This window comes from Phalacrocorax aristotelis, chromosome 2 (assembly GCF_949628215.1).
Source record: "Phalacrocorax aristotelis chromosome 2, bGulAri2.1, whole genome shotgun sequence".
NCBI lineage: Eukaryota > Metazoa > Chordata > Aves > Suliformes > Phalacrocoracidae > Phalacrocorax > Phalacrocorax aristotelis.
The window spans coordinates 19496904-19514683 of NC_134277.1; the positions used below are offsets into that span (position 1 = coordinate 19496904).

At 37.7% G+C, this 17780-nt stretch overlaps 1 protein-coding gene across 1 annotated transcript in view; it reads left to right on the top strand.

The window, feature by feature from the left end:
* PRTFDC1 (phosphoribosyl transferase domain containing 1) overlaps nt 1–17780 on the top strand; it is a 48264-nt gene that overhangs the window by 16069 nt on the left and 14415 nt on the right. Inside the window, exon 4 of the mRNA XM_075082659.1 lies at nt 12259–12324. Coding sequence (XP_074938760.1) covers nt 12259–12324 — 66 coding nt within the window. The remainder of the gene's footprint in view (nt 1–12258; nt 12325–17780) is intronic.

Sequence of the window (17780 nt, forward strand, 5' to 3'; positions counted from 1 at the left end):
TTCCTATTTGAACAGCTTCAGCTTGCTGGATTTATTTTTCCTGACCCAGATGCATGCATACATCTCAGCCTGCCGGTAGCCCCTGCCAGAGGGAGAGTTACAAGCAGCTGGGGACAGCTTGTGGGCAGTAACTTCTTTAGTTAGCTCAGCTCCTGCTGGAAAAAGAAGTCTGACCACAGACAAGGGATCCTCATCACCAAGGGTGCAGCACAGCAACCCTTAGACCCCCTTTTTCTTTATCCGAGAGATGCTCCTTGGAGGTGTCAGTAGGAGGTTGGATATTTCAACCCTAATTATTTTTGAGAACCAACCTACTTTTCATAGTGTTCTAAGGCAAACTGGAGAAGGTTATATTGAATGTAATAAAATGTGACCTTAAAATTCAGTGTTGTGGAACTTCTCGGGTCTGGAGGCAGACGCTCTCCTTTCTAGGCACCTACAGCTTCCATTTAACGTGATGGCAGAGTTGTGAGATATGAAAGCTTAAATTCATCACTCGCTCAAGGCTGTCTTGAGTGTAAGGTGGAAAAAAGTGTTTCTGATTTAAGTTATTTTAATTAAAACATACAGTATTTTCCTGTTGGACACTGCTTAGGGGCTTGGAGTGTTACTAATAATATAAGTAGGCGTTAATTTGTGGGCATGGTTCAGGGAAGGTCACAATAAGCCTATCATACAGTCAGTTTATCAAGTTTATCTGTAATGTAAAACTTACTCATAGAGGGATGATCTCTGTAACTGTATGCATCAGATATCACACCTACACATCACTTAAATATGTTAGCACCATCTGAATTCTTAGTGATTTTTTTAAGTATGAGTAAGTGTTTCAGTGACTCACATATAAAAGATTTGGGGGAACCAAACAGCTCAGCCGGGGGAGAACTGAGTAGGAAGCGGCCTGATTGCCATGGGGACAGAATGAGAACAGATGTGGCAGTGAAGGCAGAGTAGTTCTGAGCTGTGCTGCAGCTCTCCAGCAATATCAAAATATTGTTTTAAGGCATTTATGAGGCATATTAAAGCAAGTAATTACTTGCCTTGTAAAGATACTTCTAATTTTTATCTATTGTTCACTACTTAGGTATTGACTTCCTTTATACTGATTTGTGATTTTTAGCTGTGGAATTCCTTTTTCTAGCTGAAAAGATTTTACAGTCTTCCTGTACTGTGGGTTGGTACTCTGGTCTTCCAGACTTCAGATCTAACGCAAACTCCACAAGAGGTATTTTCTAATCTTTCTGGAGAAATTTGTCTCCCCAAAGGCCACATTTTTCTAACAAGTTGTAATGTTTTATTTTGAAATATGTTTTTCAATTTGAAATAAAAGTTTTAGATTACAGTAGGTTATGGAAGGTACAGCTACTATGTATAATTGGAGTTTTAGATCTAAAGTTCAATTTTCTTAAATTTTTTTTTTGGGTGAGCTTAAACCTTTGGTATTTTTAAGCAATCCAGGTTTCTGGAACATCTTAACATTTGAGACCATGGATGTTTTTTAAATTGGTCAGTTTTAGAGCAGATTCAAAGGATCACGGGATTTCATTAAAAGCATTCAAGAGGTTGTCTTTTCAAAGAGTTAGAATCTAAAATTCCCCTAGATACAATGTTTGTTGTAAAGCAGAGGTTTCTTACAAAGCCTAAAAAATTGAAGTTTAGTCTTAGTAAAATATTTTGTTTCATATTCTGCCAAAAATACAGCAAGATACTACTAAATAATGACATTTGCAGCAATACTATATGTTATCATTAGGAGAGACCATGGTCTGCATTTTCAGTCTGGTTCACAGATTTTTACAGTGACAGGGAGATAGGCTCTTACGTCTAAGAAAGGTTCAGAACATAATGGTTGCTAATCCTATTGTACAAATAATATCTGACGAGTTTCAAAGTACCGTGACATTTTTAGACATTGGAAAAATATCACCTTGATTACTTATGTGGTTGCTAATAATAGCATTTAATTTGTGTGTTGGTTTTTTAAAATTATTTTTAAGATCTGAAATGGGGCAAAATTAATTAAAGGAAGCTGGAGGGTTCTAATTTTCCCAAGGAATTCTATGCCTCTCTTTTACTGGCATGTCTTAAATGCTGTTTCTTAAAACAGATCATAGCATGTGTGATGTTGATGCAGTGCCACACCCCAGGCATGCTCTAAGGCATAAACCAAAAGTGTTACTTTAAAGGAATATAACAATAATAAGAAGTACCATATTATTGCAGTGCCTATCTTTGTGACAAATACAAAATTATTTTCCCTTCTTATTTGATAGACAGAATACTTAAATAGAGAAGGGATGCTGTAAAATAACCTTGCAAAAGAACTCACAAAGGATACACGTGTTGTCAAAGGTTTCCAAGTTGTGACTAGCCAAGGGACAAAACACAGTGGTATGAAAGAGAGTGCTGCTGAGTTGTGATAGTCAGTGATACGCTACACTCCAGATTGCTGGAAGGGACTAAGCATTTGAGGTTTTTATCAGTCTAATCTTCTGTGAATTTGCTTACACCTATCTGTTTTCTCAGCCTATGGCTATTTGACAAATTTGAAGATTCTTCGCCTACCTTCCTTTTATCACCAAATCCTAGGAAATGCTGATAGTCAGGGTCAGAAGGTTAGTACTTGGTGCTTAGTCTAGAGAAAGCTGTTTTCTCTTGTGCTTGCAGAACCCCTCAAGGGGCAGGGTTTTTAGTATGGAGCTATAAATTTACTATACAATTTTTCACAATGTTAATCTACTTTTTTTCATTACTTAATAACACAATTTTAAAAAATGGGGTAAGATGGTACATATGGATCTAGTAGTGTCCCAGCTGGCGTGCTGAGACCCTCTGTTGATGCTGGGCAACATGACTTCTAGGTCCACTGCTTTAATGTTCATGCATTTAATGCTGAACAATAATTGGGTAGAAGACAGATACTCCAGTTAACATGGACTTGAACCCAAACTGACCTTTTCCTAGCTAAGTCCAGTATAGTTAGCCATAGCACACTTGATGTCCTTTATAGGTTTTGCATTACCGTAGCATAGTTAGAGAAGGAAGATTTTCTCTACACTCTTTAGCTTATGGTGGGCTTGAGAAAGCTGAGGAGGAAAAGAAGCCCTACTCTCCTATTCCAAGAGTATGGGCTTGTATTATGTTATCATCACAAAAGGTGAACACCCTTAGTAATGCCTCCTGGCAGTCCAAAATGAGTACCTAAGTAGGATTAAGGCAATTCTGGAGAGTACACTTCCTAAACTGTTCTTTTGCCTGTAAGTTTTACATTTTATTTGCCTCCCATCTCTGGAGACAAAGTATGTGTCTGAACCTCACTTCATATGACTAAACAGCCCTATGAAATTGTTAGTACCTTTTCTCATTCTGGAACATATGCAGGTTTTATTCTATATTTTAAATATTCTTTTACAGAATAAGAAGTTATAGTACAAGGCAACCTCAGACTACACTCTGTGGAAACTAACCTGAGTTTTGAGGATATATTGTGTTTCTGATTTATATATGATTCAAAATATTTGGTATCACATGTTATTGATTTCAGTTCTTGCTGATCTTTTTAAGTGTACAGGTGCTGTTCGTGCCATATGGTTATATGTGATGCTGCAATCTGCCACATTGTTAAACAAAATAACCCATTGAACTAATACCAATCAAATATATAAAACTTTATTGCTAAACCAGAAAGGAAAATATGAAATAATTTATTGTCTATAATCCTTATTAGCCAAATTAACTGGTCTAAATTCTGCTGCAATTTATAACAGTTTGGCCCTTTTCCTGTAGAGTTACTTCATGTTTTTTCAAATAAAACTGAAATCGTATCTCTGTTTAGAGATTTTAAGGAAAGTTTTTCCTACAGTAAAACTACAGGGGTAGATCATGTATGCAGTTGTGTTTTTATAAAATTTTCTTTATTTGATAATATTTGAAATATCTTTATTCTGTATATCTATAGAACTTGTTAATAGGTGGAAATATAGTGTTGGACACTTCCTTATTTTGCTTATTTTGCTTCCAGCAAAATAAGAGTGTAAAGAATTTACAGCTTTTAATATTTGCCCCTAGCAAATATGTGCTTAGTTGCAGGTATAATCTGTATTAACCTGTGTTAACTACATTAACATTGCATGTGAGTTCACCTTTGTTGATGTCTGAGAATACACACAAGAGAGATCAATTCCAAATGCCTTGACCGTGAAGGGAAAAGCTTCAGTTGCAGTTTATGCTTCATTAGATCCAGAGAATCTCCATGGAAGCAACTCCTATAGGGGATGAATTTTCTAGTATCTGTTTCAAGATACCTTACCTTCTTTGTATTCAATACAGAGGAGGCATGCAGGAGTCCTGGTACACAAGAAATTACTGAATGTGTGAACAGATGATTGTAAACAATCCAATTTATTAAGTTCAATAACTTACTGTTGCACTGAGAGTTGTTTAAGCTGAATGATCTGCCTTGCTTTTACAGCAGGGAAGAAATATACACTTGTGTTACCACAGCTCACCTGATAAGGAGTACCTTGCTGTCATTAAGTTCGTTTGCCTTTCCCTGTCCAAAGCCAACTTCCTCATTGCAGAACTCTGGCCTTCCCTGGAACTGGATAGACTAGCCTGAATTTGAAGCACTTCCAACCCTGTGTGAAGGAACTTTTAGTTAAGAAAAAGAATAACTGAAAACTTCCAATAAGTTGTAGTGTAGATCCAACCATAGAGAAGTAAAGTATGTCTTGCACTGGAGTAACTAGAGCTCTGATAGATGTACCTACACCAGTTTGAAATTTACTCTCATTGCAGCGTAGCCAGTGGTGTGGTTAGTAAGTAGCTCAGGAAGGCAGCTTTAAAGCTAACAGACATGTATGAAACCGTCAGTGCTTCAGTGCAAATGTACCTTTACTGTCCCTGCAGGATAGGTGATGTTCTGACAGTGGGTGTATGCCAGTTTATTTTATTTGATTTCCAGTTGGTTCAGCATTGTTGGCTTGTTTGCAAGGTATTCAAAGCACCTCCTACTAATATATCAGTGACCTGGCACTTGGTTATTTTGAATGTGGGTGTGCCCTGGAGGCTGCAGTCTGCCCTTTGGTATACATTTGATTCTGGGGAAGGGAGGGCATGCTTTCCAGTCTTTACTGGGAAACGATCTATGTCATTCCCACTCATTTGCACAACTCTCCAGCTTAAGAGTATTTACTAGCTGCCCTCTGAATGTTGCTACTTAAGCCCGGATAGTCCTCCGAGTAGTCTGCTGTGAAAACCATGACAGTCCGTGTTCTGACCTACATTCTTGAGGGCCTTTATTCTTAGCTGTTGTTCTTTAGAGAAGAAACCCAAAACGGTATCAGTTCAAGAGTATGTTGCTTGCAAATACAGCATCTTATGTATTACCACTCCACCAATGTTCTTCTTTTTCTGCTGATATACTGAGGAAAATTTCACAGCCTATACTTTATATATCAGTTTGACTTTACCTAGTAGTCAAAATACATTGATGATGTAGACGCCATACTGACATTTCGCCGACTAACATATTCATATATTGAAGTACTTCTCAGGAGGCAGGCTGCAAAACAATTAAGTTTCATACAAGGGTGTCAGCATCCAAACTGGAATATCAAAATTTTCATTTTCATTATTATGTTCATGACTGAGATGTTAGAGCATGGTCATGTAGCAAAAGGTATCATAATTATTGAACAGTATGTCATTTCAAAGCAGACGTCTTTATAATTGCAGATACATCTATCTAATCTCTGCCAACACCTGCAATTAACTTCTGCAGTGCTGTTTTTTAAGTGCAGGAAGTTTGGTTATATCATGAATCAGTTTGCTGCAGCTAAGTCACATGGAAGTAATAATTTTCTACCTGAAAGTTGTGTGAGAGACATTGCTTCTGTGGTTTCATTTTTGAAAGATATTAACTGGGAAGTAATTTCTTGTCATATCTGCTCTGTTTTCATCTGAGCATCACATTCTTTTAACTGAAAAACATACCTGTAATACGTGTTAATTTATATGCCAGAATATGCAGTTCTGCTTGGGTTTGCTGTAATTTTCAGTTTCTGTTGCAGCCATGTATTGTAGACATGTCTCTGAAACATAAATCCATTTCATAGGTCAGTTGTGTCCCTGTGATGTTTCAAAGTCTCAGCTTTTCTTTACTGTATGAACTACAAAGAATTTTGTTCAAATCCTCATCATCCATTAACTTGGTAGATTTCTTCTCCCCTTTGCTTTTAATACCATCCACCTTGTTCCCTCAGTGCCATTCAAAATGTAGCTGTGCAGATCACCTTCAAAGTTACTGTGGGTGTAGCCTACCCGGTTGCTATCCTTCCTCCAGTATCAAATGCAAGTTACTGTTTTATTGAGGTTTGCTGGGACTCCATTCTTGATGATCACGGACCCCACACACATGAAATCCAATTGTTTTCGTTATTCAGTGGGTAAACCCTGTAGGTAGATTCATATTTCTGCTCCAAGAAGTTTAGAGTGTAGAGCCCTATTAATCATCCAGTGTAATACTTTTGTAAAAAATCTGCAAAGACTGGTTGCTAATATTTTTTTCATGGTGTAAGTTGGAAGAAATATTAGATAGGTTGTATCTTTTGAAGTCTTTCCTCAAATACATTTCACCTAGAATAAAATGAAACCTCTGAGTAAATGTGCAAGCAAATTATCCTGGAGTGGTACCAAAAGAGTTGTGTTAAACATTTCTGTGATACAGAGCCTGAGTGCATAGTTCAGGATGTTACTAATGGAAACTAGTAAAGATCATTGCTTCTTATGTGCCTGTGGTAAATGCGTTTGAAAAATAATTTCTTTCTGAGTGCTCAGTGAGGTTTTTAGGAAGAAAAGACTGATCTCATCTCTTATGCTGGGGTTCATCTCACCTAACTTGAGATTTCTTACAGTTAGTTGTCTAGGTGTAAGTTATTTGCTGTAGATTTACCATATGGTGAAACAGACGATTTACGTCATCTGTCTTGTTTTCTCCATTGACTATGAAGGGAGCCCAGGACACATAGATTTAGATGTCTTAACCTTCAGCTATCTAAATTAGTAACAGAGTAATGCTGTCTCTAATGAAGACCTTGCAAGGTTATGGGTCACCCTGTGAGAACAGAAGCAGCATAGATCACGTGCAGCTAATGGCAGTCTTAACAGAAAATAAAAAGGTGAGGTCAAAGTGAATGTGGAGACTGAATTCTGCTTTAGTGGACAAGTCACACCAAACCTATTGCTGAAGTGGTGCTTGACTCTTGCCTTTCAAACTCTGCCAGTGTTGGTATAAGTCAGAAACCTTACAGGCAGTAATTCTGAGCTAACCATTTCACTTAGCCATTGGGGAAGTACAAGGGAAGCCTTAGACATGCTCTGTGTTTAACGGCTTGAAGTTCCGAGGGACAACTGAAAGTGATGGTCTGTCAATCACTTCTTTTTGGTCAAAACCTTCTTGGAAAACCCAGTTGTAGGAGATGGGATGCTGGTGTGAAGTGAGAGAGCTGGCTCCATGGGAATCCTCAGGTTGGCGGATCTGCTGTACCACCCAAGTGGCAGAAAGCAAAGCAGAACAGGCCTGATGGTCACATCCTTCTTTGTTAAGAGTTTCCCTGATGAATTTTGGGAGTAAAAGGTAATCACAGTTTTTTGAAGAAATTCCATATGAACTGTGCAGACTGTAGTAACTAGATGTGTGATAATGACCTGGTGTCCATATTTCATAATTTAGTTACGCATTTAAACTGTTATGTTAGAGCTACTTTTTGCCATGATTAAAGAATCTTTGTTTCGCTGAGCCCAGTACTAATGTACTCCAGATTCTGTTTCTTTAGAAGAGTAACAGATGTTCACAGTTTGGTGCAATTTTCAGATGAGCAATGCTGTTTATAACAAATTTTCCTGAGACCACCCAACTCATTTCACTTGTAACTTGAACTATGTCCAAGTGTTGATCTCAGGAGATGTGAAAGATGTAATAATTCTGTGCCCCACCCAGTTCAAAAGACATGACTTAGTATAGATGGAATTTAAACATCTATACTTCCAATGAACATAGAAAGTCAAAATTTTATCTTGCATGTAATGAAAAACGGAGGTGGAAATAGCCACATTCTTGCTTTCATTCATCAAGTATTCATAGGATCTGAAGCTATATATTGACAAGGACTGAATGAAATAAAATTATAAAACAAAGATGAACAGGTGAACACAGCAAATAAAAACAAAGAAATTGAGGTTTCTCCTGGAAAATGCAGATTTATTAAACACAGAAAAAATCAGAAATGCAGCATTAAATATAGCTTGGGATGAGGTGTATGGATGTGGCACAATGCATCATGCCTTGTTAGAAACAGCTGCAATAAATTTTGTGCTGCATTAAGCAAAACTGTGATTTTGATATGTCTCTATCTGGGACATTATATTTACCGTCAAGCATTTAACAGCAAAAATTGTGTTGATTGGGTTTAGGGATGTTAGACAGCAAGTCTTGACAAACTTTGGGGGACTGAAAGCGAACCTTTAATTCATGTCTCTGCATTTATAGGAATTCCTAGAGACTCAATCATATCAGTTTTGTCAAGGTATGGAAGAACTCCCAAAGGAAAAAAGAAGCTCTGAATGACTTGAGACCATGAAAGTTAAACAAACAGTTCTGAACTGACAGTAATTGGTACTGAATGAAACAGATTTTCTTTCTTTTCTGACATTTATTATACTTTACACTTAACATTTAATGCAGTGTTATTTTGAGATTATAAACGGAGAACTCAGAAAAAAACATTGAGAGGTTCCTATGGCAACCATTGTGTGCACATTATCTATATGAACATTATGATTACGGTAATGTGACATTGTAGTATTGGGTCTTGCTGTTTGGCAGGTATGTATGTTACAATATGGGCTAATTGAGGGATGTAGGGATAGTTATAAATTGCATTAAAATAAATTATCTGGTTTTTTTGTGTGAGAATTGCTCTACTGCATGATGCATGTAATTTCTTTAAATTTCTTGAAAGCACCTTAGCTAGAGGGTTCTGAGCTTGCATTTTTCTGTATGGTTTTTAGGCACAGTGAATACTCAGCTCTGTCCTCTGACAGCAATCGTTCTCCGGGCAGAACACGAGGATTTTCATAATTGTCTGCAGTTGTGTCACAACAGCTAATGTGTGGATATGCAGATTGACAGGATGCTGTGATCCCCCAGCTCTCAATGGCTTTTGTGTTTGCTTAACTGCTTGCCAGCAATGAAGATGCTATTTCAGCATCTTCCTTTCAGCTGGAGCCAGAAATACCAAATGCAAAGGACACATAGCTGCTGTGAAGACTGCTGAAAGAATTTTTTTTGTTGTTAAAAATAAATACATTCATTAATCATTGCATCTCACTGTCATCTTTTTCCCCCCTCTCTTTTTCAATCAGCAGCTAAAGTACTGCCTCTTCAGTACTTCTTGTATGTTGGTTGTTAATGCAATTCCAGACTTTCTCATTTGGAAATGAAAAAATATTTTGTCACTGCCTTGGTTACACATGCCATGATAGATATTAGCAACTGCTTTTTATAATCTTATAATAGTCTTGACCTGAATATGTCCCTGACTGTTGAAGAGTGACCTGTCTTGCTCTGCAACAAAAGGCTTATGCTTTTAAGTCTGAACTTAAAATCTTCTCTATCTCCACTTTTTATTTAGTTTAAAAATAATCTGAGGAAATCAGTTGATTGCTTTGTTGTTCTATTTTCTTTCTGTTTTTCTTTACAAAAATAAGAGAAGTGGTGAAACTTGTATTAGAAAACATATGGGATCTAGCCTTCATTCCTGCTCTAGCTCTGTTTCCTGGGAAACAAATAAGAGCAGCCTGAATAGGATCTAAAACTCCTAGATCTGGTGCAGAAAAAGTGAAGGCAGGTCTAAAAACTGTCTTTTAAGGCAATGACTGCTAAGGACCTCTTAACAATGCTGTGGTGTGAGACTTTTTCGAGGAGTGGAATCTGAGTAAAAGGGGAGTCTTTTGGTGGGTCTGCAGTTTGCAAACCTGGAGAAATTGTCATCCGGGCAATTCTGTAACCCTTACTTACAGTTACTCAGGAAGGCTGTAGTAATTCGGACAATCCATTCCCATGGGGACCACAAATAGTTCCTGGGGTTGTCAGACTGCTTGTGATCAAGTGGCTGCAAAGGTGCCTTGGAAGTCCCTGGACTTCCGCCACCTGGGCCGTGAGCGTGGGCAGATGCAGTTTCCATCTGCACAGGCATGCATCTGTAACCGTGCCGCATGGCAGGCGCATGCGTGCTACCTCTGCCAGTGCTGCTTTTTGACGGAAAGAATCACAGAATCACAGGTTGGAAGGGACCTCAGGGATCATCTAGTCCAGCCTTTCTAGGAAAAGCAGAGTCTAAACAAGACGGCCCAGCACCCTGTCCAGACGACTCTTGAAGGTGTCCAATGTGGCCGAGTCAACCACTTCCCTGGGGAGATTATTCCAATGGTTGATTGTCCTCACTGTGAAAAATTTCCCTCTGGTGTCCAATCGGAATCTCCCCAAGAGCAGCTTGTGTCCATTCCCCCTCGTCCTCTCCATGTGACTCCGTGTAAAAAGGGAGTCTCCATCTTCGTTGTAGCTACCCCTTAAGTACTGGTACATGGTGATGAGATCCCCTCTGAGGCTCCTTTTCTCAAGGCTGAACAAACCCAGCTCTCCCAGCCTATCCTCATATGGCAGGCATCCCAGTCCTTTGATCATCTTGGTGGCCCTTCTCTGGACCCCTTCCAGCCTGTCCACATCTTTTTGTATAGAGGGGACCAGAACTGTACACAGTACTCCAGGTGTGGCCTGACAAGCGCTGAGTAGAGCGGGATAAGGACTTCTTTATCTCTGCTGGCAATGCCCTTTTTGATGCAGCCCAGCATCCTGTTGGCCGCCTTGGCCGCAGCAGCACACTGTTGGCTCATGTTGAGCTTTCTGTCCACCAGGACTCCCAGGTCCCTTTCCACTGAGCTGCTCTCCAGCCAGGGAGCTATAAACCCCTTACCCAGTATATCCTCACCTACCTTATAAGTCCTGCTGTCCCATTATATATTTGTGGAAAAACATTTGACTTCAGAGCACTGGATTTATGAAATAAATGCAAAGTATTCAAGTATTGCATTTTTATCAGTTTGTAACAATAAAGCTTCCTGATGCTACTAGTAAACTACAGTGTACGTTGTGGTACTGCAGCTATTGTTAAAATTGGACTAACACTGTCTTCCTATGGGTAGGGAGATTAGATTAGCACATGCACCAATTTGGCAAAAACCCCACATTAACTAGATTTAGTTTTGCTCTTGCGTTCTCTGGGAAATTCATATAGCCTAGCCACGACTGTCTATTTTTTAATTTGGTACCTTCTTTAAGGCCTCTTTTGTCTTCCCTTAAAAGTATGTCTCCCTTAGGTGATCTTAACTTTGCATGCGCTGATAATGATCTTGGACTAGAGCTGGTTGAGAATTTTCCATCAGAATGTATTTCAGCTAGAAATGTCAGTAACACAGATTCACCAAAAAAAAAAAAAGTTTTACTGCTTTTTCCAAAAAAATATCTTTTTCTAATAGGAAAATCAAAGTATGATATTCTGGTGCCTTTAGTTTGACCTGATTGGCAGTATTTTATTTTAGGAAATTGACCTCAAGGATTTTGTCTTTGAGTTAGTTGAAGAAGCAAAAGCAAAACTCTTGAAACTGTATGGCACACTGAAACTATTCTTCATAACAAGTGAGAATTTTTGCAAAACTTTTTTCCCCTGAGAAAATACTGAGTGGATTTTTTCAAAAATAGCCGAGTTCTCTGTGTGAGTGACAGATGTAAGCACATTTCGCCTGTGTTTCTAAAGCCTGTTCCAAAAAAAGAATGTGCTTACAGGTGTTTGGTCAAGTGTTGAGATGCTCCTGTCCTCTCATCATGAAAGGAACAAATACATTACTCAACACTTGTCACAGTAAGAAATAGCAAGCGAGGGAACATTATTTATTTTGAAAAGAAAGATGCAATTTTTTCTAGTTCAATAAAGCCTGGAGCTTGATGTTAGCTTAAATACAACCATGAGATGATGGAAGCCACAGAAACAAGCGAGAGTGTGGTTTCATCATATACCAATACTAACGAGCATTAGAAAACATTGGTACCCAAGACTGAAAGATCCAAAAACAACTAACATGTTTATACTTCTATTTTATACAGTTATATCCAATTTCAAAGTTTTGTCTTTCTTCTTTCAGAATGATCAGTCTATGCAAGATATGCAGATAATGGGAGGAGATGATCTTTCAAAGCTGACTGGGAAGGTTTGTTAATTTTAAATTTAAGAAAGAAAATACATGCACTAAAAACACTTGAGAAGTTGTGTAATTTTGCATGTGGACTGTCAGATACTAATACTGGAATCAAATAAATATATTAATCTCTCTTAAATTGCTTTAATGCCATTGCTTGCAGATTGCAGATGCCCAAAAAGGTCAGTATGTATCCTCTTCATCCTAGTGTGGGGATTTCCCAATAGTTACATATGTACCATCGGTGAGACTGTGGGCAAAATTTGTGCTGGAATGCTTCCCCTGAGCTTGTTTATGTCTTGGAGCCTTGTTTTTATTGCCTTTGATGGGTGCATGCAAGCAAACCGCATGTTGACTATCCCTGCTGAATTCAGCATATGAGGAGTTTAATACAATTTTTCCTACTGCACAAAGTTCCGTTGTGGAACCTTTCACTTAGATAATCAAATGGAATTTTTTTAATTTCAACATCAGGCTGGCTGTATGACTGAATTTGCTTTGTACTATGCTTGAACATTGTGGTAATGAAAGAGAGTGGTTTGAGTCAGTGAAAAGGCTATTTTCATCCAACCATGGTAATACAAAGCAGTACTTTGAAGAGGAAGGAAGGCTGATTTCATTAGCCAAATGGTCTATGTGGAAAATGGTCAGAAATGGATTCTTTACTTATGCATTAAGGCAACATAATACTTATCTTGTTATTTGTACTGTATGTGCAATTACTCTTTTATTAGCTGGCACTAAATAATACCCGTTTCTTCAAAGCACTCAAATGTAGCATGGGCAAATTCATTTGTTTTGTTGTACTAACTATAGCACAGAAGAAAAAACCAAGATAAAAACTTAATTTTAAATATTCTATTAATATTAAATATGTTTTGATGCAACTAGAATTTAAATGAAAAAAATGCTGTTTTACTCAGTATATTTTAGTGATACGTATGTCCTCGATTTTTACTTCTAAATACTCCTGCTGAGTGTTTGTTTCCAAATTATCACTAAATTTTTAATCATGTTCTTGGGAAATATTAATTCATTTGCTACTATCTAATATTCAAACACTGGTGCTACTTGTTTTTCCATGATGATTTTGCATATGTTTCTCTACTTCACAGGCAGAACTGGCAGTGCACCTATTCATCTTCCCTAACATTTCTCTTTCCCAGGTTGTCCAAACACTTTCTAAGCTTCCAGGCCCAGTTCCCCTTCCCCATCTTCCAATCGCCAATTCTTGATGAATGGTTTCACTTATTAGTATCTTTTCCAGACATAATCTTTCTAGTATCCTTCAAATTCACTGGGCCAAAACATAATTTTCTTTCACAGGACTTTTGTGTATTTGTATGTGACCACATGTGTATGAGAGAGAAGGAAAATTTCACCCCAAGTAGTTCTGCTCCTTCCAAAAATAAAGTAAATTTTTCTCTTATACTGAAAATCCCAGTGACCTTTTTCTCATTGGCACAGCCCTCCCGTTCCCAGGTTTGGAATGAGACATAAAATTTGGCTGTTGGTAGGCTAGGAGATACTTGGGGAGAGGACTGAACAGCAATTCAGTTTAAGATTGCTGGGTAAGGAAGGTGGGATCTTGGGTAGGTGTGAAGGGGCTGGTTTGGAAATGAAAGTGGCTGCTGATCAGGAAGGGAGCCCAGTGCAGGAAGCTGGGCATGGAGAGGCTGAAGCGGAGCAGGAAGGGAGGGCTGGGACTGGCAGGGGAGCAGACTTGCTGAAAGGACATGGTTGGGGGTTGTTTGTATGTGTGGTTGGCTGTGACACAGCTGATGTATGAATAATTAATAGCATTTTCACTATAACACATAAGAATGGGGTTTCCTTAAGACTTATTTTACTGATTGAAAAGCTGAGATGTAAAGCTTGAGCTCAAACACTCATACTTACACGTCTAAAGTTGGATATATGAAGGAGTGGCCTTATGTCCACAGATGCCAACTCCCCCATCTGTTGTTGACTTAAGCAATTAGTGCAAGTATTCAGCACATTTTACTAATCAGCCATTTGCAGACTGATTCAGAGCCTCCTACAGTCAATGTAAATCTTCCCTTGAAGTGTTTTTAGTACCTTAGTTTAGCTGCTGGCTTTTAAAACTGCTGGCTTTAGTAACCATTCTAAGTCACTGAGCGAATTAGTAGACTTACTGTTAGAATTCAACTTCCCTACTTCTAAGTGAGCTGGGTGTTTCTTCTGCCTGCTTGGAGTACTTATTAAGAAAAGATTGTAATTATATTGAAAAATTAATATGCCAGGTTAAGTCCCATTAACTTAGTGATCATGGAAGGTGTTTTCAGAAGTGCCAGCACAGGTTTGGAATGTAAGTTCCATTAAGTTTCTGTAAACTTCAAAAGCATCAATAACATAAACAGGTTTGAAACCTGCAGACAAAAGATTCTGAGATTTTGACCTTAAAGTGCTCTTCATCAAGTAATAATACCTGGAACCTCAGCTAGCCTATAACCTTAGTGAACAACTAAATAATTTCCATGTGTTTCTTACTACTGGAAGAAAAGATCACTGAGTATATTCATGAGCATGCTGTTTTATATCAATGTGTTTTTTCTGAGAAAGCTTGAAGTAAAAAATTCTAAAGCTAATTAGAGAGATTGTTAAGGATAATAGCTCTTCAGAAGGAAGAATATCTCCTCTGTACTTCTCTATAATATGCTGTATAAAAAATTTATAAGCCTGGGAAAAATGTATAATGACCCAAACTGTGAAAAAAAAATATTCTGGGAGAGGAGAGTTAGCATACAGACCCAAACTATTACCTGAAGGAAATAATTCACAATTTGAAATTCTTCTGTGAAGAAGGTCACAGAGGCAAGAATGAAGATTTCCATGGCATGAATCATTAAAAAAGGTACTTGACGGATGAGTCCTGATATAGCTTAAGACTCTAATGCTTTGTGACTATTCATTTCTATGCAGAAAAAATATAATTTCAAAATCTCTCCTTTAATGATGTAAATAGTGAACATAAAATTTCTCATAGTTAAGTAGCTGCTGAGTTTTCAATTACTCTAAAGTTGAAATTCTCATTTGGGTAAAAGTTATCATTAATGTTTGTAAACATTGTAATAACTGTCCAGAAAAGTAGAGGCACTGTTTCAAAACAAGGTGGCTATGAAAATTTATATAGATGAGGTGAAAGAACAAATAATATAACCCTGTTTGGTATTAATACTGTAATCGTACCGTGTAATACTGTAAAAAATCATTACATATTTTAAAGTATTTGTGGCATTTAAACAAAGTAAATTTTAAAACATCTAGAAATGTCAGCAGATTCAGCTGTACCAGAGTCGTGAGTTTTCACTGCCATTTACCTCTTATACTTGTATGTGTGTATATTTTCCCCTAAGAGCTCTGGAGCTGGTTGTGTAGTCCAAAGTCTCTGCTGACAGGAATCATTCTGTATATCACTCCCTACACAATATGTCCTGTAACCTTTCAAAAAATACCACTTCGACTTGTCTCCTTGCAAATGAGACAAGTTAGACAAAATTATAAACTTAAGAGTTTATATAATTCTGCAAGTACTTATTCCATTTGCATAATGTATTTGATTTCAAAATTAGATCCATATATTTTTGTCATTATCACTATTTCTGTATAACATAGAATGTGAACAAAATTAATCATTCTAATTTGGTTAGTAATTAAACCAAAGTAGTTATGCAGTTAGTATGATACAATTATCGTCCATGACATTTCATGGATAAATGTTCCAGGAACACAAGGCTATCTCACTTCCTTCTCTTATGCCTCTCATTTCTTCTCTTATTTTACTGAGCCATTTTCTCTGCATGTCATAGGTTATAACAACAGTTCTGAGAGCTGTTTCTCTAGCATTCTCCTAAATTTGTTAGCATTTCAGTATTTTATAAATCATATATGTGGCAGTTGTGTAACATGAAGTTTTACTCTCTAGATTTAAAATACATATTATCCTCTCCTTCCCCATTTTAGGTTTGTTTCTCAGAATTGTGTTGGTTCTATACCTATTATTTTTTTCTCCTTCAGCATTCACTGCTTTGAGCAATGTTGTGCTTCCTCTCCCTATATGCAAAAAAAACAAAAAAGACATTCTCTTCAGAACATTATGCGCATGACAGACTATTTATATGACAGTAAAGGTATACAAAATCCACTATACACTTCTGCAACAGTCATGTCCCCCACTCATCTCTACATTTTACTGTATTCCTATCTGATGTGCAGCCTTGCCTTTTTCATCTTTTCAAAGTTTGATTTTGTGTGTCTGAAGCATTCCAAATCTTCAGAACCTCTACTTAACCACCATCTTTAGTCACTTTTGTTGTTCTGTGTTTTTTCTTAATTAGATTTTATACTGTCTACTCTTCTGACAGTTGCCATCCTTAACTGCAAAAGACAATTTTTTTTCTTCCCCAAAGTCAATCGCCTTTCTTTGCACTTCCTTCTTAAGTAACCTGTTCTACTGTTCATCACTATTCTCATTTCTTGTTGTTGTTCTGGAGGAAGGAATGTACAAAGAAAACTTCCCAGCCTTCCAATCCCATTTTTCACAATGGCTCTGCTCGGCCGCTCTCTACCTGCTTCTCAATCATACATGTTCATAATTCTGTTGATTTCGCCTGTGCCCGGAAAACCCTCTTCCAATTCCAGGTGATCCGAAAATTATACTTTCTCTTTCAAGTAAGAGAACGGAGACAGGGATCCATTCCTGTGTTACCTTTAGATTGATTATAGTAATTTGCTCTACTTCTTATGCACAACAGAAGCATGCTGTAAAGACGGCTGCAAGCAGAACACGTGCATGTACAGCATTCACCACAATGCCCTCTAACAACAAAATGTCAGTAAGAGCGTATCATCATGCCTCCATTGTGTCCCCCACTCTGTTAACTCTTGGAGGTACTGAACTGGTTTCACAGACTTTAAGTAGCTAGAGTCTGTATACATAGACTCTTAATGCACTAACCAAGTTGCTCCCATCAGCAGCTGACACTGACCAAATCGAGTGTCTAAAATATAACACTTTTCAGATGTTATCTGTCCTTTCAGGAATGCCATAAGATGTGGATCAGCCCAGCAGAAAAGATCAAAATCAGACATTCACAACCTTTTCTAGAACCCTGTAGAAAGCTCCTTCTTAGATGTCTACTTTGTCAAAAGTCTTTCATATTATTTTCTAACATCTTGATTAAGTGTTAGTTTATGTGGATTTAATTCCTGTGGATGCCATAAAATTATTTCACTTCTAACAGAGTTCCCGTAGCCTCCTTTGGACCTCTTCACTGAAACTGGATGCATTATTGTTTAACCTTTGTATGCTGATGATTCTTCAGGCCTATGGCACTGCTTATTCAAGCCTAACTTAAATTGTCATAAAATGTCTTGTTTAACAAGTAGTACCTGAGGTTCCCCAAATACAATGCTAAGAGAGCAAGTACTGCAGGTAAGCAAGTACT